This window comes from Cydia pomonella, chromosome 1, assembly GCF_033807575.1.
Source record: "Cydia pomonella isolate Wapato2018A chromosome 1, ilCydPomo1, whole genome shotgun sequence".
Classification (NCBI taxonomy): Eukaryota; Metazoa; Arthropoda; class Insecta; order Lepidoptera; family Tortricidae; genus Cydia; species Cydia pomonella.
Genome location: NC_084703.1, coordinates 23,039,991 through 23,064,972, shown reverse-complemented (window position 1 = coordinate 23,064,972; position 24,982 = coordinate 23,039,991). Strand labels below are relative to the sequence as shown.

Sequence of the window (24,982 nt, the reverse complement as noted above, 5' to 3'; positions counted from 1 at the left end):
ATTCAAACCCACATTTGGCAATCTCCGCCATCGATTTTAGTGACGTGTATTATTAGTAACACGTGCATTGTCCTGGTGGAAGATAACTTTCTTTGTCAACATTCCAGGTCTTTTTATCTTCAGAGCCTCGCGTAATCTGCGTAATAACTCGCAATAATAGGCGGAATTTCTAGTTTTACCTCTCTGGAGATAGTTAACCATTATTATTCCCTTTGCATCCCAGAAAACAGATGCCATGACTTTATTGGCCGACAAAATTGCTTTGACTTTTTTGGGAGGCGGAGATCCAGGACGAACCCACTGCTTCGATTGCTGTTTGGTCTCTGGTGTATACATAGTGGTGGACCCACGTCTCGTCCATAGTTACAAATCTGTCCAAAAAGTCTTGAGTATCGGCTTCATACAGGTCTAGACATTCACGTGAATTAGTACGGCGAGCGATTTTTTGTTCCACTGAAAGAAGCCTCGGGACCCATCTCGCCGACACCTTGGAAAAAATTAATTCGTTGACTATAATATTTTGAGTTCTTTCATAAGAGATGCCTACGATGTCAGCTATTGCCCACACCTTTAATCGCCGGTCTTTCATTATCATTTCGCATATAATTGCCACATTGTCCGTGTCACCGTTGTTGGCCTCCCGGGACGAGGGTCATCTGCGATACTATCTCGTCCACGCTTGAATTCAGCTTCCCATTTTTTCACCATCGTATATGATGGACAGGATTGCCCTAATGTACTTTGCATATCATCATAAATTTGTTTCGGTGTCAATCCTTTTTTATGCAGGTAATTTCTCCATTTTCACGATATCTACCGACACGTAACTTTAAATATGCCGTAAAATTGCTTTTAAATATAGACGCCAATTGAAATTTCGCAGGAAGACAGTTGAATAATGACAGTTCAAAATGGCGGTAGAAAAAAGAAAAAAGTTTTTTTTTTTAATTGGCCAGGCCGTGAATTTTCCAATCAACCCTCGTACACACGTAGAAGATACGAACTGTCAACTGACATTTGTCATTTGTTGTTTATCGCCTAACTGTCAACAGTGTCAATCCGAGAGTTGTGACGTCATCAGAATCTTCAATGACGTTTCGAGTTTGGTCACGTGACGTGTGCCAAAAGATATTTTAAATTCAATATTTACAAAAATATGGTCATTACAGGTCCCCTAAAAGTAGTTTAACATGTTCTTATAATCCAAAAGAATTTATTGGGATATAATTCGACCCTGAGATTTGTAGATGGAAACAACCCTATTGAAATAAGATTCAAAATGAACAAATGGAACAATAATTTGCGATTTCTTGTGTGGTCCCTCTACGGTTACTGAGTGCCTGCGAGTCGAACGCTACCGAACCAGTCTAAAATGTATCCTCGATATGCGAACAAAGGCGCGTTAACCTACACTGGTCTTTTGAGCGTTGGACTAGCCCGCGCTCTGATGCCAGTTAGAATATATACGACCCTTTTTTTTCAGGTAGTGGCACGCGCGGTTTCAGTTAACAATAGACAAAGGATTACCCGCTAGGGGCCAGCTACAAAGCTAACGACTATACCGCAAACATACGAGACAACATGACGTGACATTACGAGAAACGAGTATTTTATAGTAACTACCAAGAAGCGTTGCAGTAACTTTCAAAAGAGGTTCGGGAGGTCCGTAGCTGCTCAGTGAGCCGTTGTCGGCAGTGAGCCGGTCTAATTCCTTGCCATCAGATATGTTGAAGCACTTGTATACCTAATTAACCCATTCATGGCCAAGACCCGTCGAGCGTACACAATACGCCGGGTCACCATACAAACCTTTTTTAGCTAAAACGTATGACTTAGCTTATGGGTCTCTGGCCTGGCGCGTACGGTAAATAAATCGCCGCTTATGAAGCCGGCCAGTTGAACAACATTATGCAAAAATTTTACTAACCATCTTTTTTCTGTGCCTATCAAAAAAAATTGCAGTTTGTAGGAATGAACATTTTTACTTTTTATTACATATTTAACTATCTCTGTTTATTGTTGTTGTTTTTTGGGTCACATCTTGGAAGTTCAATTGACCCATTTCCCGATTTCCGATTAAGATGAAATTTTGCATACATATGTAAATCGGATGACAATGCAACATTATGATTAACATGGAGCTGATCTGACGATGAAGACAGAAAATGGCCATGGAACTCTGTGATAAAACCACGCAAACAAATTGTGTTTGGAGTTGTTACAATTGTCTCGATAAGTATTAGATGCATGTGAAAAACAAAGTAGAGTCAGCGATAAAAGCTTGTACCAAAAATTAAAAAAAAATACAATAAAGTTCCGGTAATTCATAGCCAAGGTCACAAAATACGAAATCACTAAACAGCACAGGAGCAGAATAAAGTTGCCGACGAATAAATCGTGACTAAATAATATTTCCCATATTACTCCAAAATACATCTCTAATAGGGGGGATGGAATGAAACACTTCTTGAACTCCTGTAAAATAGGTACCATATGAAAGATAATAACGGATGCATTTATTGTTTATTGTCCAAGTGTGACCGATAAGCTTACAGTACCTGGGCGACCGAGCTTTGCTCGGTTATAACTATTTATTGTAATATGGTGGTGTATAGGTGATAATCTTAACTACATTTTTTTAACTAAATTATACTTGTCTAAAACAAAAATAATAATAAAAAAGCGGCCAAGTGCGAGTCGGACTCGCGCATGAAGGTTACCAGTTATGACGTATTCAAAAAAATCTTACTAGATCTCGTTCAACATTTTACCACTTTGGAAGTGTCTCTCGCGCAAACTATTCAGTTTAGAAAAAAATGATATTAGAAACCTCAATATCATTTTTGAAGACCTATCCGTAGATACCCCACACGTATGGGTTTGATGAAAAAAAAATATTTTTATTTTATGACTTATTAAAAAAACTACTTACTAGATCTCGTTCAAACCAATTTTCGGTGGAAGTTTGCATGGTAATATATATCATATTTTTTTTTAGATTTTGCTATTGCATTCTGCTATTTTAGAAGTTACAGGGGGGGGGGGGGGGGGGCACACATTTTTTCACTTTGGAAGTGTCTCTCGCGCAAACTGTTCAGTTTAGAAAAAAATGATATTTGGAACCTAAATATCATTTTTGAAGACCTATCCATAGATTTAGATACCCCACACGTATGGGTTTGATGAAAAAAAATTTTTTTCTTAATTTTATGACGTATTAAAAAGAAACTACTTATAATAAGATCTCGTTCAAACCAATTTCAAACGTTGGATGTCATCCAATGTCACCGATGTAAACAAACAGAAAATATCTACGAATATATTCAAATATAAACGGTTTTATTACAAAAATGCCAATAAAAATTTCCAAAGATGCGAAAAATTTTTTAGTGAATGCAATAAAAGACGAAGGATTACATAGCATTCCAATAAACAATGTTTTAAAGTTGGTTGTGAACATGACCGTAATTGACATTTTATAGTGCGGTTGTATTGAACTGGTTAGTTGTTTGGTTTAAACTTTAATATTTCATTTAAGGTTTATGTAGATCGACGATAAAAAATATTTCTAAAAAGAATGAGACGGTCTTGACTTTGCCACCTGTACAAAACAAAGCGCCACACAAAAAGAGAATTCAAATAGACGACTTAAATAAATGTGTCATAAGCCATAAAATTCATGAATTTTATGCCGTGCGAAAACAAGTACCGAGTATCAAAACTCTGCTCACTGCTTTGAAAAAAGACATTGGATTTACAGGCAGCAGAGAGTACTCACGAAAACTAATGCACAATCTGGGATTCAAATATAAAAAAATGCAGAAACCAACGTTCAATATTGATGGAGCGTTCCGATATTGTGGGTTGGCGTGAAAGTTATTTGGATCAAATACAAGAAGTAAGAGATAAAAATATGCCTATAGTTTATTTGGACGAGACCTACATTCATACTTCTCTGAACCACGCCAAATGTTGGCAGAGCGAAAATGAACCTGGAGTATCGAAAGCCGTGTCAACAGGGAAACGACATATTATTGTTCATGCCGGTGGACCATCCGGATTTTTTCCTAATGCACTTCTGTATATAATGATAAAGAAAAAAAGCAGATTACCATGATTCGATGAATAAAAATAATTGTAGGAAATGGGTTACGCACAAATTAATTCCCAATCTAACTGAACCCACATGTATAGTTATGGATAATGCCCGATACCATTCCTTTGCCTGAAGATCAGCAGATCTAAAACTGAACATATGTTCTGCTATTTCGGCGGTCTCTCCGGTTTCGCTGCCATAGACCTCGATGGCGTTACATTGCCGGTCTGCTCCGATTTCAAGTACCTCGGTTCGCTCGTGCAGTGCGATGGCGATATTGACCGTGACGTGAAAAACCGGATTAGCACAGGATGGATGAAATGGCGACAGGTCACGGGAACAATTTGTGACGCCCGGATGCCCCTCCGACTGAAGGGTAAAATTTATAAAACCATTATAAGACCTGTCGTCATGTATGGATCAGAGTGTTGGGCCCTAAAAGTGACGGATGAAAAGAGATTGCATGTAGCGGAAATGAGAATGTTAAGATGGATGTGTGGTGTTACAAGTATGGATAGGATAAGGAATGAGTATATAAGAGGAAGTCTGAAAGTTGCACCCATAATAGAAAAAGTAAGAGCGAATCGCCTAGCATGGTATGGGCATGTGATGCGGAAGGATGAAAGTCATGTGACGAGAAAGGTATTACGAATGAATGTGGAGGGATGGAACGGCAGAGGAAAACCTAGGAAACGGTGGATGGATTGTGTGAGAGATGACATGAAACGAACGCAAGTGAACGATGAGATGACGGGTGACAGAAAGATATGGAAGGAAAAGACATGCTGCGCCGACCCCAAATGAATGGGATAAGGGCAAGCGAATGATGATGATGACAATTCCTTTCGCATTAATAAACCACCAACATCTGGCGACAGAAAGCATGTCATTGCAGAGTGGCTGCGTTCGAATAAAATTTCATTTCCACATAAAGCATCCAAAGTTAGATTGGTGAAGATTTTGAGACGTCACAAACCTGAACCAATATATGAAATAGACACGATTCTCTCCACATGCGGACACAAAGTGATAAGATTACCACCAAATCACTGTGATTTAAATCCTATTGAGATGATTTGGGGCATTGTAAAAGCTAAAGTGGCAACTAAAAATGTGCCTATCGATAATAAGGCAATTCTAAAGCTTGTTGAAGATAGTTTTCAGGTATAAAACTTATTTAAATTTTCAGATTTTAGTTAAGTTATGTTAAATTATTTTGAATTCAGTCTATATCATTAATGATTAAAAATTTTAATAAATTATTATCGTATAGGAAGTAACTCAAAAAAATTGGAGCAATAGTTGTGACCATGTTAAAAAATTTAAGACGATAGGAAAAAGGTCCTATAATCGAATTGGAGACTGAACGTGGTCCTGAAAGCGACACAAATCTGATGAAAATCAGAATTCGTCAGAGTCAGAAAACGAAGAATATATAAATATTGAATATTTAGAATGAGATTTTGACAAATAGGTAAATTGAAAGAATCGAATTTTTTGTAAGCAATGTTTTGACATTATACGAGTATCAACATGAAGCCAATGCCCACTACCCCGACTATACATGACGTACGCACATTATTGCCATATATAAGCTGTTTGCAGCGACTCTATCTCAGGGTTAAATAAACTGTTGTCAGGCTTTACCTTATAGAAAGGGTTGTTAACTTAGTGGATACGTATGTTATTACGTCAAATTATGTTTCGTTTAAATTTAAATCAAAATTTCTTCATGACTCACATGTGAGTCACTGGCCCTGCGGAACTGTTTGAGCATGACCCATACGCTGAGTCGCTGGCCCTGAATGGGTTAACTTCCCCCGTTACAGAACGCTACTTTTGTGAAGATCATAGAGGAAACATTTTTCTCTCTATGACCCTTGTATTCTCTGTACTGAGTAATAGATCGTGTCGTTTACGAAGACACGTGCCTTGACTCGTATTGTCATGTCATTAACCGACTTCAAGATTTCAAAAGGAGGAGGTTATCAATTCGGTGTGTATGTTTTTTTAAAGGTTAGACTTAACAAATCTGCGCGTCATCGTGGGTGACACGATAGTTCGTGTAAAAATTACGACGTTTAGTAAAACTTACGACGTGGGATGGGTGACCTGGTGCGGCTCTGACTCTGCATTCTCAGGCTCCAGTTGTGACTTTTCTAGTGGAATGATGGCCTCTCTTGACTGAAATACGCCATACCCCTCAGACGGAATCCTGTGAGTAATTCAATAACATGTTCTAAACTACGGTACAGTCAATTGTAAAAATATGAGTGCATAGTCCTTACTCAAAAATATGTCCTATAATTCTTAATTCATACCAATATAAGTATGTACATATATTTATGAGTAAGAAGTTTGCACCTATACTTTTACACTTGACTTGTACTTTTTAACAAGGGTGTTAACACACTTATACATAGATGCGAGGGTATTACATATATTTATTAGAGTTAGACATTTACAAAGCTAGGTACGATTAGATACATCGCAACGCCGAAAGAGCCAAATGAAGCGGGGAGGAGGACAAGAGTAGATAGATTAGTATATTATTGTGTAGTCACTAGAAATAGGAAGTAAGTAATACTAGGTATTTTTAGTATTTTTGGACAATTGTAGTTAATATGGAGTATGTAAGGTCCCAACTTGAATATATTTACCCATTCTGTATGTCTATATGTATACCTAATAAAACAAGTTGATCGCTTTGCATGCTCTAGGTACAGTCAGCATTAAAAGTAGAGCACAGAATAACGCACCGAAAGTATCTGACGACTTCTATGACGAGTTTAAGAAATAATGATAGGTATAGGTATGACTACCTTCGCGTTCTAAAGTATCTGACTGTGTTAATTCTAAGGACGGGCCTTACGGGCAATAATAAGAGTGGGGCCAGTACAGCGGTGTCACGCGCACTAATTCGAGACAATCGTGCGGTCTAAACGGCACAACGCGATTGGTTGATGATTGGCTCCAAATCGTGAGTGACGCCGCTGAATGGTACTACCATTCTTAGTGCCCTTAGCCTTATGCTCGTCCTTAGATATATAGACACAATATCAATCATCATCAATATAGAGACACATCTCTTTTTGTGAACTCATTAGAAAATGGTAGATACTTTTGTTGCGTAATCTTATCAGCTACTAATGATGCCGATTGTACAACATAAATAGCACAATTCGTATACTATATATGGTTTTTAATTTTAATTCGCATTGCAATTATAAACCGCATCTACAGATAGACAGTAATAGTTGTTGACACAGTTGCCGTTTCAAGTGCATAGAATTGAAACAACAGTCGAGTAGGTACTACTTGTAGATATTACTTATACATTACTGAGAGAAAGGCTAGGTACTGTGATAAAAATATTTATTTTAATAATGCTCTTAGAAGTAAATTTAAATTAATTTAAAACAATGATTATGTGATGACGTAAAATACACATCAAGATTTTATTTTTTTACCTATGTGCCTTAATGTAGATTTACTATTATCATTACGTAATTTATTAAAGCAAGCACAATGTAGGTACTCGTATTTAATCAGTATATATATCATATATAGAACGAGCAATATCTATTTCCTTTTACTTATTATTCTTACTTATACATAGGCATCGGAATTTTTTCCGGAAGTTAGCGAGCTATGGAGTCGACATTAGCAATAAAATTCAACTCATATTCATACTCATACTCATTCATGATTCTATTGACCGATTTTCATTTTATATTTAATCAAAGTCAAGAACCTTAACGAGGCTTATAATAGTACATTACGATACAAGTGCGAAAAATAGGAAATTCGAAACGAGTGGCGATACATTAAAACACGACCGAAGGAAGTGTTTTAAATCGACACGAGTTGCGAATTACCTATTCGCACATGTATCGTACAACGTTTTACAGTACATGTGGCCCTTTAAATGTTCGACACAGTAACGTAATATGCTAATTTTCGCACTCGTGCGGTAAAGTAGCATCATATGTACTGTAAATAATATATTTTTACAACTGTAGTGTAGATAACCAGGTTAATAAATGTCTTTGTTTGCCGATATTGCTGGCGAGACAGGCATGATTTTTTTTATCTTGTGTAAAAAAAGCGGCCAAGTGCGAGTCGGACTCGCCCATGAAGGGTTCCGTACCATTTATGACGTATTAAAAAAACTACTTACTAGATCTCGTTCGAACCAATTTTCGGTGGAAGTTTGCATGGCAATGTATATCATATATTTTTTTTAGATTTTTCATTCTGTTATTTTAGAAGTTACGGGGGGGGGGGGGGACACACTTTTTACCACTTTGGACACTTCCAAAGTGGTAAAAAGTGTGTCCCCCCCCCCCCCCCCCCCGTGTGTGTGTTTATATCGTATCTGTGCAGCCATTCACAGATAAAAAATCAAAAACCGCATACACTCCGTTTGGTACCCTGAGCCGCCATGATCATTTTAGAGGTGCGCAATGTTGGAACCTCTAGCCAACAGAATTATGTGAGTATGTGTTGAGCTCAATTTTATATCAAGTTGGCAAAGAGAATGATACTATCTTACTTTTTTTCTAGTCTCTACTACCTTATCTTTACTTTTTTAATAGACAACATGAGCGCTTTCTCGCTTCAAGTATTAAAATAAAACAAATTAACAACAATTAAAGATAAATTCGTATTATTTATTTTGCGATAGACATGGTTATATGAGGTGTTTTTAGGGTTCCGTAGCCAAATGGCAAAAAACGGAACCCTTATAGATTCGTCATGTCCGTCTGTCTGTCCGATTCTGTCACAGCCACTTTTTTCCGAAACTATAAAAGCTATACTGTTCAAACTTGGATTCTATGAACCGCATTATGATGTTTACACAAAAATAGAAAAAAAAAAAACAATAAATTTTGGGGGTTCCCCATACTTAGAACTGAAACTCAAAAAATCTTTTTTCATCAAACCCATACGTGTGGGGTATCTAAGGATAGGTCTTCAAAAATGATATTTAGGTTTTTAATATCATTTTTTTCTAAACTGAATAGTTTGCGCGAGAGACACTTCCAAAGTGAAAAAAGTGTCCCCCCCCCCCCTGTAACTTCTAAAATAACGGAATGAAAAATCTAAAAAAAATATATGATATATATTACCATGCAAACTTCCAACGAAAATTGGTTTCAACCAGATCTAGTAAGTAGTTTTTTTAATACGTCAAAAATGGTACGGAACCCTTCATGGGCGAGTCCGACTCGCACTTGGCCGCTTTTATTTTCACAGCGGTAGGTTCCATCATGCACATTTAGGTATGAGTGCACTTATAGGTACTTACTCTCATTATCATCAGGTACTGATTCTTAACATCTAGTTAAGTCAAAACAAAATTTGAACACGATTTAAATAAATTTTGCTGATTTGTTTTGGATGCACATCACCTTGGCGCTTAGAACTAACACGTACACGTAAACTAAATATTTTTAAAACAGTTTATATATTGGTTTCAAAAATTGATTCACTTGTCTGTTAATTTGCTTTTGAGTTTTTCTAGGACGGTTTATGTAGTCAGCCAGGACATTGCCCAAACCTGAAGCCGCTGCTGATACTACGTTTTGGAGCGGTCGACTTGGCTGTTGAAATGCTCCTGGTCCATAAAAGGGTTGGTTTTGGCCGTAACCCGAGGGATAATTTCCTACTTGATTATGTCCACCGATATGTCCATGACCGTGGTGGCCTCCGTGATGGCCTCCGTGATGACCTCCGTGGTGATGCTGTGACTGGCTCACTCCGATTTGCACGGGGTAAGGTGCGGCCGCTGGCAGCTGTGGGTAGGGTAATAATGGTGCTACTGGCACTGGGGCTACTCCACATCCGAAAAAATAGTTCATGACTGGAGCCGAAATATACGTATAATCTTGAAACCCAAAAGTCCTCCCGTATCCACTTCCACAGGGTCCGGCATTGTGCGGTTTTTTACGCCTACGATGTCGTCTCTCCAAGTCTTCCGGATTATTTAATTCCAAGTCTTTAGTTTCTTCTACCTCTGCGCTCACTGTAGCCATTATACAGCACAGAAGTAACAGGATGATCGTAGATCTCTACAAAATACAAATAAATTTAAGAACTAAGTTCGAGCGCACGGATTTTTAACACGAGTGTCGTATATCCGAAAAGCTCTTACCATTTTTGCAGAGGAGTGCTATCGGTTGTGGCCCCAAGTCAACTGGCTCGCCGTTGGGCCAAATTGGGGGATTCCAAAGTTAAAAGTGAAAGTGTGTTACAGATCCTCTAAGTAACAATAATACCATATCGCAACAGATGACGAATAAGTAGCTGCTATTCATTGAGATTGCCCATGCATGAGAGTCACTTTATTGGGTAATAACATTGCTTTGTGTTGTGGGTGATCCTGGCGTTAATTTGTCTTTTATAACAATGTTTGAACTTTGGAACTGCAAGTTTCTACGAAGTTTTATTCTACTTTACTCTTCTTAATATCTTGTGTGAACAGTGAGTTTTTATATCTATGTATGTTTTCGCTAAATTTGTAGTACTTAGGTATCTTCTACTTGAAACCAATAAAAGCCTATATGCGATTTATGTAATTATAAATTTAACGTAACTCGCAACCTTCACGGATATTGGATTATGGTGGTTTACTAAATGTATTCCACCAAGCCATAAAATGAGAACCCTATATGGGTTTAGATTAGAAGTCCTAAGTGCCACATCAAAATGGCCGAGACGTATAGTCCCCACTGATTGATAGATAGACTGATTGACTACAATGAATCCGACTCAATTACGTAGATTGTTTTTGGTATGTTGACAGGAATGTTAAAATGTGTTTTCGATTTCTTAGCATTACGTATATTCTATCCCTCATGAGCGCACGCATTTGGCAACTGTATAGTATACTTGCTTCGTGGTTTGGAATAAGCACCTACTTACTTATTTTAAATGCAGATGTAGTATCCAATCTTTTGTCATCGTATTTTCTTGAAAACATTCGGTATTTGTCATGCTTTTTCAGTCAATCTCAGTACTTTTTGTATTGAGACTGATTGAAACAGTAGGTATAACACGTTCGTGCTTTTCCGTGAAAATGCGATGGTTGGATACGCACTACATGTAATATAATAACTACATCTTTTTCACGTCAGCAGCTCCAACAAGGGTAATTTGCTGCTTAAAAACAGTGAGCAAAATCGCATTTAGCTCACTGAGTGAGACAAAATAACATTCAAGTCACCTTTATATTCGAATGTAATTTCAACGTGCGGGGTCTAATACAAGTTCAAAATATTCGGATTCTATTGTCTTTGTCCCTTTCACGTCATTAGCAAAAAGTAAGAGGCAAAAAAAGTTCACACGTAATTTAACGGTATATTGACGGTTAATAATAGACCCCCGAAATAAGTCAGACAGCATTGTTCCAAAACACCCTACGAGTCTTCATTCAATATAATTAATTAATGAAATAAAAGTTTAAAATTATATAAAAACACCATATTTTACGTATTTTATTATACAATCAAAACAATGAACTTCTAAAAATTTATAAAGTAAAATTATTCGCAGATTTTTTCGGATTGACATATTTGAGTTCCGTATCCGTTTTGCATTACACATATTATGTACTATAGCGTCAAAAATTGGGGTTCTTGTGTCCGCATCTCCATTTGATCGGTCAAAATCTTAAAATCGAATCAAGTGTGATCTGCGAGCCAATTTTATTTTTGCGTCCACACCACCTGATTTGATCACACAATTTAATCAGATTGGGCTAAAGTTGTCCCATCTGGACTGGCCCTCACTGATCTTGTAAATAAATTTACCCAAATCTTTGTTAATTTGCTATTTTGCTGGGATGTGACAGCAGTCAGCATTTTAGTCCTAGCAGAGTGCCTACGAACATCGATAATCGAAAATTTCGATCAACTGCCTCTTTTATTCCAATTAAGGCGTAATTGGAGCGACAGAGGTAGTTGCTCGAAATTTTCGATGTTCGCGGTTCTAATTCATTTAGCCCATGGAATTAGTACATTTTACCTAACATGAATTAGGTAGATCTGTTTTTAGGGTTCCGTAGCCAAATGGCAAAAAACGGAACCCTTATAGATTCGTCATGTCCGTCTGTCTGTCCGATTCTGTCACAGCCACTTTTTTCCGAAACTATAAAAGCTATACTGTTCAAACTTGGTAAGTAGATGTATTTTATGAACCGCATTATGATGTTTACACAAAAATAGAAAAAAAAAACAATAAATTTTGGGGGTTCCCCATACTTAGAACTGAAACTCAAAAAATCTTTTTTCATCAAACCCATACGTGTGGGGTATCTATGGATAGGTCTTTAAAAATGATATTGAGGTTTCTAATATCATTTTTTTCTAAACTGAAAAGTTTGCGCGAGAGACACTTCCAAAGTGGTAAAAAGTGTGTCCCCCCCCCCCCCCCGTAACTTCTAAAATAACAGAACGAAAAATCTGAAAAAAATATATGATATACATTGCCATGCAAACTTCCACTGAAAATTGGTTCGAACGAGATGTAGTAAGTAGTTTTTTTTTAATACGTCATAAAAATTAAAAAAAATTTTTTTTTTCATCAAACCCATACGTGTGGGGTATCTAGGGATAGGTCTTCAAAAATGATATTTAGGTTTCTAATATCATTTTTTTCTAAACTGAATAGTTTGCGCGAGAGACACTTCCAAAATGAAAAAATGTGTGTCCCCCCCCCTGTAACTTCTAAAATAACAGAATGAAAAATCTAAAAAAAATATATGATATACATTGCCATGCAAACTTCCACCGAAAATTGGTTCGAACGAGATCTAGTAAGTAGTTTTTTTTTAATACGTCATAAAAATTAAAAAATTTTTTTTTTTCATCAAACCCATACGTGTGGGGTATCTAGGGATAGGTCTTCAAAAATGATATTTAGGTTTCTAATATCATTTTTTTCTAAACTGAATAGTTTGCGCGAGAGACACTTCCAAAGTGAAAAAATGTGTGTTCCCCCCCCCTGTAACTTCTAAAATAACAGAATGAAAAATCTAAAAAAAATATATGATATACATTACCATGCAAACTTCCACCGAAAATTGGTTTGAACGAGATCTAGTGAGTAGTTTTTTTTAATACGTCAATAAATAAAAAAAAAATTTTTTTTCATCAAACCCATACGTGTGGGGTATCTATGGATAGGTCTTCAAAAATGATATTTAGGTTCCTAACATAATTTTTTTCTAAACTGAATAGTTTGCGCGAGAGACAGTTCCAAAGTGGTAAAATGTGTGTGTCCAAAGTGGTAAAATGTTGAACAAGATCTAGCAAGTAGATTTTTTTTTAATACGTCTTAAATGGTACGGAACCCTTCATGCGCGAGTCCGACTCGCACTTGGCCGCTTTTTTTAATATGTTGGTAGTGAACAAATACAAGTTTTCGACCTCAATAGTACATACGAAAGTCGATTAAATTTTGGGACTTTTTTCAGTTGTTGTAATTTTTTTCCACCAAAATCTGGAGTTACGGCAAAAATCACTATACACACTTTTAAGAAGAAGGAATTTGCAATTAATTGACTATATTTTTAGGGTTCCGTAGCCAAATGGCAAAAAACGGAACCCTTATAGATTTTAGGGTTCCGTAGCCAAATGGCAAAAAACGGAACCCTTATAGATTCGTCATGTCCGTCTGTCTGTCCGATTCTGTCACAGCCACTTATTTCCGAAACTATAAGAGCTGTACTGTTCAAACTTAGTAAGTGGATGTATTCTATGAACCGCATTAAGATGTTCACACAAAAATAGAAAAAAAACAATAAATTTTGGGGGTTCCCCATACTTAGAACTGAAACTCAAAAAATCTTTTTTCATCAAATCCATACGTGTGGGGTATCTATGGATAGGTCTTCAAAAATGATATTGAGGTTTCTAATATCATTTTTTTATAAAATGAATAGTTTGCGCGAGAGACACTTCCAAAGTGGTAAAATGTGTGTCCCCCCCCCCCCCCCCCCGTAACTTCTAAAATAACAGAATTAAAAATCTAAAAAAAATATATGATATACATTGCCATGTAAACTTCCACCGAAAATTGGTTTGAACGAGATCTAGTAAGTAGTTTTTTTTTAATACGTCATGAAATTAAAAAAAAAAAATTTTTTTCATCATACCCATACGTGTGGGGTATCTATGGATAGGTCTTCAAAAATGATATTAAGGTTTCTAATATCATTTTTTTCTAAACTGAATAGTTTGCGCGAGAGAACCTTCCAAAGTGAAAAAAAGTGTGTCCCCCCCCCTGTAACTTCTAAAATAACAGAATGAAAAATCTAAAAAAAATATATGATATACATTACCATACAAACTTCCACCGAAAATTGGTTTGAACGAGATCTAGTGAGTAGTTTTTTTTTAATACGTCTTAAATGGTACGGAACCCTTCATGCGCGAGTCCGACTCGCACTTGGCCGCTTTTTTTAATATGTTGGTAGTGAACAAATACAAGTTTTCGACCTCAATAGTACATACGAAAGTCGATTAAATTTTGGGACTTTTTTCAGTTGTTGTAATTTTTTTCCACCAAAATCTGGAGTTACGGCAAAAATCACTATACACACTTTTAAGAAGAAGGAATTTGCAATTAATTGACTATATTTTTAGGGTTCCGTAGCCAAATGGCAAAAAAACGGAACCCTTATAGATTTTAGGGTTCCGTAGCCAAATGGCAAAAAACGGAACCCTTATAGATTCGTCATGTCCGTCTGTCTGTCCGATTCTGTCACAGCCACTTATTTCCGAAACTATAAGAGCTGTACTGTTCAAACTTAGTAAGTGGATGTATTCTATGAACCGCATTAAGATGTTCACACAAAAATAGAAAAAAAACAATAAATTTTGGGGGTTCCCCATACTTAGAACTGAAACTCAAAAAATCTTTTTTCATCAAATCCATACGTGTGGGGTATCTATGGATAGGTCTTCAAAAATGATATTGAGGTTTCTAATATCATTTTTTTATAAAATGAATAGTTTGCGCGAGAGACACTTCCAAAGTGGTAAAATGTGTGTCCCCCCCCCCCCCCGTAACTTCTAAAATAACAGAATTAAAAATCTAAAAAAAATATATGATATACATTGCCATGTAAACTTCCACCGAAAATTGGTTTGAACGAGATCTAGTAAGTAGTTTTTTTTTAATACGTCATGAAATTAAAAAAAAAAAATTTTTTTCATCATACCCATACGTGTGGGGTATCTATGGATAGGTCTTCAAAAATGATATTAAGGTTTCTAATATCATTTTTTTCTAAACTGAATAGTTTGCGCGAGAGAACCTTCCAAAGTGAAAAAAAGTGTGTCCCCCCCCCTGTAACTTCTAAAATAACAGAATGAAAAATCTAAAAAAAATATATGATATACATTACCATACAAACTTCCACCGAAAATTGGTTTGAACGAGATCTAGTGAGTAGTTTTTTTTTAATACGTCATAAAATTTAAAAAAAAAAATTTTTCATCAAACATATACGTGTGGGGTATCTATGGATAGGTCTTCAAAAATTTTCTAAACTGAATAGTTTGCGCGAGAGACACTTCCAAAGTGGTAAAATGTGTGTCCAAAGTGGTAAAATGTTGAACAAGATCTAGTAAGTAGATTTTTTTTAATACGTCTTAAATTGTACGGATTCCTTCATGCGCGAGTCCGACTCGCACTTGGCCGCTTTTTTCTTAGTAAGCCAAATAGTTCATAAGATACGGCGTCTCAAAGGTTTGTAAAATTTTGAACTAACTGTAACTAACTGTAAAAAGGTTATACCAGCAGCTGTGGTTGCAGGAAAACCGGACTCAAATGCTCAGCTGTTTGCAACTACAGCAATGGTCAATAGTGCGAGAATATACAGGACCGGAGATGTGCGCCGACATTGAAAAACCATTCATTGATAATCCACCGTCAAATGACAATTTCGACCAACCTGATCAGTTTGACGAAGAAATGCTACCACACACGCTGGCCCCAAAAGGAATGCTGTGGATTCAGAGGACCAGCCTGATTCATCAAAGATATACAAGAGATACGAGTTGTAACAATTTCCCTCGCTGTATACAGTACAGCGATTATACACAAAATGATCCGAAGTGCTTTTGAGGTCGAAAACTTGGATTTGTCATTACTATTTCATCGCTACCAATATGTATAAAAAACAGAACTACCTCATTTGATGTAAGACAACACCTCTTTTTTGGTATAATTTCCATGTATTAATTAACTATTTTGCTAAACCAGCAGAATCGTAATAGTCGTAAGTGTCGTAACTAAATAACAAACAACTTTCGAAACTCAACTTCGGCCCGCACATCGAGTCGAAAGCACAGTTAGCAGCAAAAAAGCTGGGCATCCTCAACAAGGTGAGGCAGTATTTTACACCTAGGCAGCTGCTCGACCTTTACCAAGCACAAGTCCGATCGTGTGTGGAATACTGTTCACATCTGTGGGATGGTTCAGCCAAATACCAGCTTGAGGCGCTTGAGTCAGTCGAGAGGAGGGCCAAGAGAATTATTAATGACGACGATCTGACGAATGCTCGACTTCAAAGTCTGGAGCATCGTCGCAAGGTTGCCAGCCTAACGATCTTTTATAGGATACATTTCGGAGAGTGTGCTGAGGAATTGCACAAATTATATTGCGTAGGTATTCCACAAATACGCACGAAGCGTTTCGCTTCAACATTCCTTATGCGAACTGCCAAGGAGTGGAATGCCCTGCCCGAGTCTGTGTTTCCGTATGAGTACAATCTGAATCTCTTCAAGGCTAGAGTAAATAGGTATCTCATAGGTAAGCGTGCTCCACCGTAGTAGACCGCATCATCACTTACCATCAGGTGTGGTCGTGGTCAAACGCCTGCCTATCCTCCATAAAAAAAAAAAATACAGTCTGCGGTATAAGTGCCTACGCTCGTGAAGAAGCATTATCAATAATAATGCAAGTTAATCAAGGTGCGTAGCCAACGTGCCAATCGTTAAGCAGTTTCGTGACGAACGAAACACAACTGTCACTGTCGCACTAATATGGAAGAGTGATATAGAGATATGACTACGCTATGTTACGGAGCGTAAACGATTGGCACGTTGGCTAGGCACCCAGTTGGCCGTAGTTAATTGAATTTTTCCTATTTTTAAAAGCGGGAAAAATAAAACACGCAAAAATACGCAAATACCTACCTAAATGTGTATTAACAGGTTGGCACTAATTGAGTAGCACGTTTTTTAGCGGAATAGCAAAGCAAATATTATTCTACTAATTAAATTGGACTTCCGTAAAGTGACACCTGATTTAATATATTACTCATAAGCTAAATATGTAAAAAGCTAATTCATTGCATGCTTTTGTTACACATGAGCCAATACCTACTTAGCCTATTTCAAGTTTTTCCTTTGGTAAGTTTACATACAGTATTTGACGCGGGGTGCCGACGATGGCCATGGGAGCTTAATGTAGTCTGGTCGACAGAAAAACTATTATGTACTTAAGTACTTATATAACATACATACAACGTACTCACGACGAACTCCAAAGATTTTAACAGTGTATACTTGATCATATTTAAAGACTATTAAAATGTCCTATAAACTTTTCTGGATTCGCCTAGGTTTAAATAAATAAATAATAATAAATATTATAGGACATTATTACACAAATTGACTAAGTCCCACAGTAAGCTCAATAAGGCTTGTGTTTTTTTTTATACTACATCGGTGGCAAACAAGCATACGGCCTGCCTGATGGTAAGCAGTCTCCGTAGCCTATGTTCACCTGCAACTCCAGAGTTGAGGGTACTTAGACAACGATATATATAATATATAAATATTTATAAATACTTAAATACATAGAAAACACCCATGACTCAGGAACAAATATCCATGCTCAGCACACAAATAAATGCCCTTACCAGGATTTGAACCCGGGACCATCGGCTTCGTAGGCAGGGTCACTACCCACTAGGCCAGACCGGTCGTCAAAGGTTTAGAGTTAATAACAATAAAACAATTACCGAATTTAACAATTTGCAAGACCGAAGTTATTCCATAAGTGTTCCGTGAACAAAATTTTGTACGGAACCCGAATATATCGTTATATTGGCACCTGGTGCAAAACTCTTTATTGATGGCACTGTTGCTACGACGGGGCCTAGTCTAAATATCCTTATTGATCAAAAAGTGACAAGTAACACTTTGAATTAACGCAAAAAGTACCATTTACTTTTATAGTTTGGCAAGCCCTCAGTAGAAAACGTAGGAAAATTTAAAAAAATGTAGGCTAAATGGGTGTCTTCGTAAAGAAAATTTTAATTTCGCGCCTTTTTCTGCTGACAAAGTGGGTTTTCCAGAACATATCGTCAGGTGACAAGCAAAACTCCTTAATTACCTCCGCAAGTTCTTAGCCATACTGATCCATACTACTACTAAAATAAGGTTGACTTTTGTTTAATTATTTTTATAGTAATTAAAGTGAGTTTTGCTTGTCACCTGACGAATGTAGAAATACGTTCAGAAACACAAATATTTTTACCGAAATTGACCTAAACTCATAAAAATTTTCCTTCTTTGGACCTCAAAAATCGTTCGGGTTCCTCGTGAGCTCAGCACCTTGTATACTATCAGCACCTGCTCTGGGCCGAGCTATTTGGTAATCGTCGAAGGTCGTGCGCGAGCTTGCCTCACACTGTACAATATACGTAGGCGAGCATTGCTAAACTATTTTAAAGGTTTAAGTTTGCGAAATATAGTTAAAACCACAATTTAAATAACAAATACATATATAATTGACGTTATAATTAATTGACCAAGTCTTCGGAGAACGGTATCGAGACATAGACTATTTAACATCTAGGAATGTCGCTGATTGTTTTTCTTTTGCTAGAGAATGACTGTTTTTTCGCGTTAGACATTCTTGGGCATGATACCTACGTTGGCGATGTTGAGCAAGTTTACATTACCGTAATATTTTTGTAATAATTTTATCTAAGTACAATCCTTTTGAGTTCCTATTATTTATTCATGCTGAGATATTTTACTATACATACTTACTTTTCCTTTAGTCCTTTCCATACATCATAAAAAGTAAGTAGGTAGTAAAAAAAAAATATACCAAATAAATATACCAATTCCTACTAGTTGGTATATAGAGGGTGCAATACATTTTTTATAATAACTTTTCAGATATTATAGTTTGATACCTATATAGTTATTCCGAATAACGTAATAATTGGCATACTACCGTAATACCTAATTAACGGCATACATAATGTTATTATTGGTATAATGGTCATAAAGTATATTTACACTTCGTCTAATATACATTGCCATAATCATTACATACTCTAATATTATATAGATCGTGTCATTCACGACGACGCGTGCCTTGACTCGTACTGTCATGTAATTAAAGGTTAGATTTGACAAATCTGCGCGTCATCGTGGAGGACACGAACTATATTTTGTTACAAAAAATTTTTTATAACGATATTCAAATTTCGAACATCTCTGAAAAACAAAAGTTTAATTTGACCTCTATGCTTACGTCTCTCGACATGAAATGTCACGTGCAAACAATTTTGCCTAATCTCGCACGATAGGACCTCAAACACGTAGTGATTATATGCTCTTTGCCTCAAACGATCTTGCAGTTGGGACTGACTCTAGTTTGTCTCTGATTATAAAAATAACTACGGTTGCGTGACATGCGTGAAAAAAGTTATTTATGGAAGGTAGAGGCAAGGAACAGAAACTCCTCAGGCAGAATTGTTGCAAAAGTGTCCAGCTGTCAACTATAAATAATAGTTCCAAATCTCTCCAGAGTAGCGCTACAGTAGCTAAGAACCTAGGCGTTATTGACGGAGACGGAGTGAAGTGCGCTATCTATGATTAGATTTTTTTCTCAAGTATTCTAGGTAGGTATTGTAGCGCCACTTATTTATGGGTTTTAGTCGGACTCTTTTTGGTATATGGAGATTTTCTTCCTTGCATCTACCTTCCATAAAGTTATGATTTGACGTACAATTTAATTTCTCGCAAAGATTTGTTTGTTTTTGTGTAAAATGAGCAATCAATTATTTGGTTTGTGTTATCCGCCACATGCGACATACTGTGGACTGAAATTCAGCTCTCATTGACATTAAAACCAAAGTTGTTATTTTCCATTTTTTTATTGAATATCTTTACTCTATGATTGAAATAGGTTTTGCCCGGGATTGTTATGGTAACTTTTGAATTTGGGACAATTTGGAATAAAGAGTGTCGAGTTATTATTGGTTCTCGAAAAAATGTATGGAGCAGGAACAAAAAATCAATTTATTTAAAAAACCGTAATAACCTTACAGATGGCTTTACTACGAATTATTTTTGATTTTTTTGGCATACTTGCTACATACATATTTCCGTCACGGGTGCGTTTTTTTAAAGTCGCCTATTGTTTCTATAGAAAAGTGGTAAAACCCCCAAAATATACATTTCAAAGTTATTTTTTTATTGAAATGGGCCTTGTCCATCAATGATATTACGATTACGTTTGCGGTTCTCAATATATCTTGAATTTTATAACCTGCTCCGTATATTTTATTGAAAAAAAAAACATGATTTAATAAATTTTCATATTTAATCGTCTGAAAACCAATTTCAATATAAAAAACTTAAAACTTTAATTTTGGATTTTGTGTGTTTTCCATGACAAACAATTTAAAAAAACCGCACCCGTTACCGGATATATGAAATATGCAAAAAAAACGTAAAATGATTCGTGGTATAATCATCTGCGAGGACATTACGGTTTGTTATGCGGTTTTTGAAATAACTTGTTTTTTTATTCCTACTCCATACATTTTATTGAAAAAAAAACAAACATAACTTGACACTTTATTTGCCGAATAGGGTTGTTTCCAATTTTTGAAACGCTTGTATTACGTTCTATATTAACTAAAAGTTGGCCTAAAATTCAACTTTTATACTAAAAACGGCTTTAAATATGTTAAATTAACAATATATATATATATTTTGACAGATGCTTTCGCGCCCAAAACGCTTTTTGAAAATTGTGCGACGTCACAGTTTACGGTTTGACACATAACTACATACACACGTAGAAAAGATGAACTGTCAACTAACATTTGTCATTTATTGTTTATCGCCTAACTGTCAACAGTGTCAATCCGAGAGTTGTGACGTGTTCAGAATCTTCAAAGACGTTTCGAGTTTGGTCACGTGACGTGTGCCAAAAGATATTTTAAATTCAATATTTACAAAAATATGGTCATTCGCCCATTAACCGAAAATAGTTATTTGTTTTACAAGGGGCCAAAGTTCTTGTTCAACTCCTCGTGCTAATATTAATACCCGAGCATGCAAAAGATTCCAAAATTTAACCACGAGTGTAGCGACGTATGCGAGGGGTTCGAAAAGTAGAATCTTGAGCGTTACGAGGATTTCAAGGCATGACAGTTAATCAAATTATACTCCCGTCCCAAGTGAACCACAATTTTTTTCACGATACCAATGTGAGGAAAATTCTAACTGTAAAATATTACAAATCATATGCTAATGAATTCTACTGAAAATTTGAACCATATTAAATAAAATGCAACTTTCTCCCCAGTTTTTGAAATATAAAGAGAGCTTTTTACGAGCTACAGTTAGTGTGGTGAAAATGAAAGGGGTTGGTTGTCAAAAATACAATAAAATGTTTAGGTATATATTAAAGGTATATAAGTTAAAACACGACTATATTGTATTATAGTCATACAAAAAAAAAACATAATAAAAAAAATAAAAATTAATAATTTGCATGCCTAATACATTATTGGCGAAATGTGCAGAACTCGTAAAAAATTGTTAACACCATATCTCTGTACCACATTTCTAGCAAATAAATTTCTTCTTCTTCTTCAAAACTAAACTTTATTATTTGTTGTAGGTAATCATACATTTGTAAAATAAAAATAAGATATACTATAAATTAATATTCGGTAAGTATCTACCGACTCTTAAGTAGGTTCGTACCTGTAGTACACAAAAATTGAATTATAACATTGATTATTATAGTACTTATAAATAGAAATAATTAATATAATAAGGAATTCCGCCTGCTTTATGTTACCTACTGTAGGTAGGTAAAAGGTAAGTGCTTACTTATCTACCAGAACCAATAAACAAAGAAATAATACAATACAATACATATCCTCTTTATTGCACAACCTCAAAATAAAATGTACAAAGAAACATACATAATAAGTAGGTACATAAAGACAGAGGTAACAACAGACAGGCCGGTAGAATCTTATTATAAAACAATTTATGTCAACACTGTCCCTTTTCATCCTTTGGCGTCCCTATTAGGGAATGCAAAAACCGGAAGTTTTTCAAAACCGGTTTTTTCTTCGGTTTTACCAAAAAGTTTTTAGAATCAAAAATTCTTAAATTCATCGCCATGGAATAAAGAAAAGATTGCTTCACGTGTAAAAACGAATGCTAGTATAGTATATACACGATTTTATCACGAAATTAAAGACAGAATATCTGACTATTTTATTGTATTGTATGGGAATTGTCAAATAACTTAATGTTATTTGTAACTAGGAATAGGAACAAAACAATTTTATTAAATTATTTTTTTCTTAAATATATGACAATATCAATTTATAATTTAATGTTATTTGTCTTAAATCAAATGGCCCAATCCAAAAACTTGCTGTAAGTTTTTCACTGTCTTCTAGTAAATATTCAAGTAGTTAATTCGTTTACTGTTACTACCTTCCTTTATAAAATATTTGCTAAGTTATTATGGATTTGTAAAGTAGGAAATAAATGAAATAAGCTAATACAACAATTCACGTCACGTGTTTCTTCTCGAAAAGTCGATTAGAAACTGATGGTGTTAGCTTAAACTGGGCAAACACAGGTAGTCAAGTAATTCCATCCTTTAGGGTTTGAACTACCCTTTCCTATTAGTGCGAAAGAGACAAAAAAGGTTGTCGGTAAGTCGTTATCACCGAACCAACAAAAGACTCTAAAGCTGCCATTGATATAATTGATTACGTAGAATTTTTCTACAGCGCATCACATAATAAAATTATAAGTAAGACCTTTTATACCAATTCGTACACCAGCACGGATGTCCTGCCACTGCCAGTACTTTAATTTATTTAAATCTTTCGTATTTTTGTATTTTGTATCGTAAAAATTCATTTAGCGTTACAAATGATCAAACTAACACAACACCACATTATTTGATTTGATGTCGATTCAACCGGTTTAGGACCGATTTATACCCTTATAATGCATAAAACATGCAACTTAGGTAAATAAAAAAAACCGAATAAAACCGAAACCGGTTTTTTCAAATTTAAAAAACCCGGTTTTGGGTTTCCGTCAAAAACCGGTTTTAACCGGTTTTTCCGGTTTCAGTTAAAACCGGTTTGCATTCCCTAGTCCCTATTCACCCCCGTTACGTCCCTAATTTTTTTTTAATTTTTTTTTCTATATTTTAATGGATCTCCAGTTTTACACGTTTTACTAACAATATAAAGATTATTTATACTTACCATGTGATTAATAGGTTCTCGCTTAAATGTCAAACCAATTCTTCACAATTACAAGTAAAATATTTAATATTTAAGACGTTTCGAAACACACATTAACTGTTCGTTGACAGACTCAATTTTAATCTGTATGTTCGACAATATGTCACGACTGTCATGCCCGTTTCTATTACCAAGAGACTATTATCTTTATCTGCTATTATTTTCAATTGCAAGTTACAATTTAGATGTTGAGAAGGACAACCAATTTGTGGGATGATGGATAGATTTAGTTACAAATTATGGGATTGCTGTAAGTATATAACTCTTACCTTTCATCTTGGTTAACAGACACGACACTCCTACTGATGGCGCTTATATTCACTTTTTCTGCATTCTTCATGTTCAACTCTGAAACAAAAGATCTTTATGAGTCCTTCATATCGTTTAATGCTATTTTTAAACTATGACTCTACCTCAAACAAGTCCTATAAGAGTTTCGTGAACCGACTTTAAAAATTTGATTTTAACGTATGTAAAGTAAAAAACTGTCTCATTTGAAGTATCCTACTTTATTCATTAGAAGTATGTTACGACATTACCGAGGTTCGAATCATTCCCGCTAACTTACAATAAAAGAAAATAACTAAGAACCTAACTCATACGCTGCTGTTATAATGGAGGTTCTTAGGAGAGAGGAGAAATGGGTACAAGGCGGACAGTCCGCAACCTAGACAGAAACCGAGGACGATGCATCCAGGTATTGCAAGACGATCGGCATTTATGCTTTATATCTAGGGTGTGACGGACAAAGGTCGGTACGGTAGTAAGAAAGTATTCCATACAGACCGTATACCACCATGTGTACATAACGTTATGTACACATGGTGTACATAACGTTGTATAAGTTCCTCGTCGGAAGAATAATAAAAGTAAGTACGTGCCATACAGCCTTGGTCTTGGTTTAAATAATGTAATTAATGAAAATCGTGTTAGTGTAAATCGATATACTAACTCATACATGAAGCAGCATAAGTTAATAAATCCGAAATATATAATAACATGAGAGGAAAGCCTTGCCATGAGAGAAAAATCTCCATCAGTATGAAGTTATTAGTGCTGCTGACTGTACCTGACCAAAACAGGCATAGGTGATGAGACTGACCAGTTGAGTACGTAGGTAGAGGTAAAGTATCCACGGAATGGATTCTCTTGTCATTGTTGCGTCAACCACTGTTCTAGTGTGGTAAAATTGAGGAAACTTCCACTTATCTCAGCCATTGTGAGCACGTTCCCGCGAGGACTCGACAACCTAGAGGAAATAAACCGGC

General features: G+C 35.8%; 2 protein-coding genes across 4 annotated transcripts in view; both read right to left on the bottom strand.

Annotated features, from left to right (window-relative positions):
* The window catches only part of LOC133527363 (proton-coupled amino acid transporter-like protein CG1139), a 61,359-nt gene that overhangs the window by 17,272 nt on the left and 19,105 nt on the right, over positions 1-24,982 (bottom strand). The window contains exons 2-4 of one of the 3 annotated variants that reach the window (XM_061864340.1): positions 24,784-24,963; positions 23,984-24,062; positions 6,192-6,311 (exon numbers count right to left, since the gene is read on the bottom strand). In XM_061864340.1, coding sequence (XP_061720324.1) covers positions 6,192-6,311; positions 23,984-24,054 — 191 coding nt within the window. In that variant the 5' untranslated portion in view covers positions 24,055-24,062; positions 24,784-24,963. The remainder of the gene's footprint in view (positions 1-6,191; positions 6,312-23,983; positions 24,063-24,783; positions 24,964-24,982) is intronic. The other 2 variants (XM_061864332.1, XM_061864326.1) reach the window with 2 other exon arrangements.
* LOC133517968 (uncharacterized) lies at positions 8,799-10,825 on the bottom strand. Its single transcript, XM_061851474.1, has one exon. It carries the CDS (start codon positions 10,132-10,134, stop codon positions 9,553-9,555), a length of 582 nt encoding a protein of 193 aa, XP_061707458.1. The 5' UTR covers positions 10,135-10,825; the 3' UTR covers positions 8,799-9,552.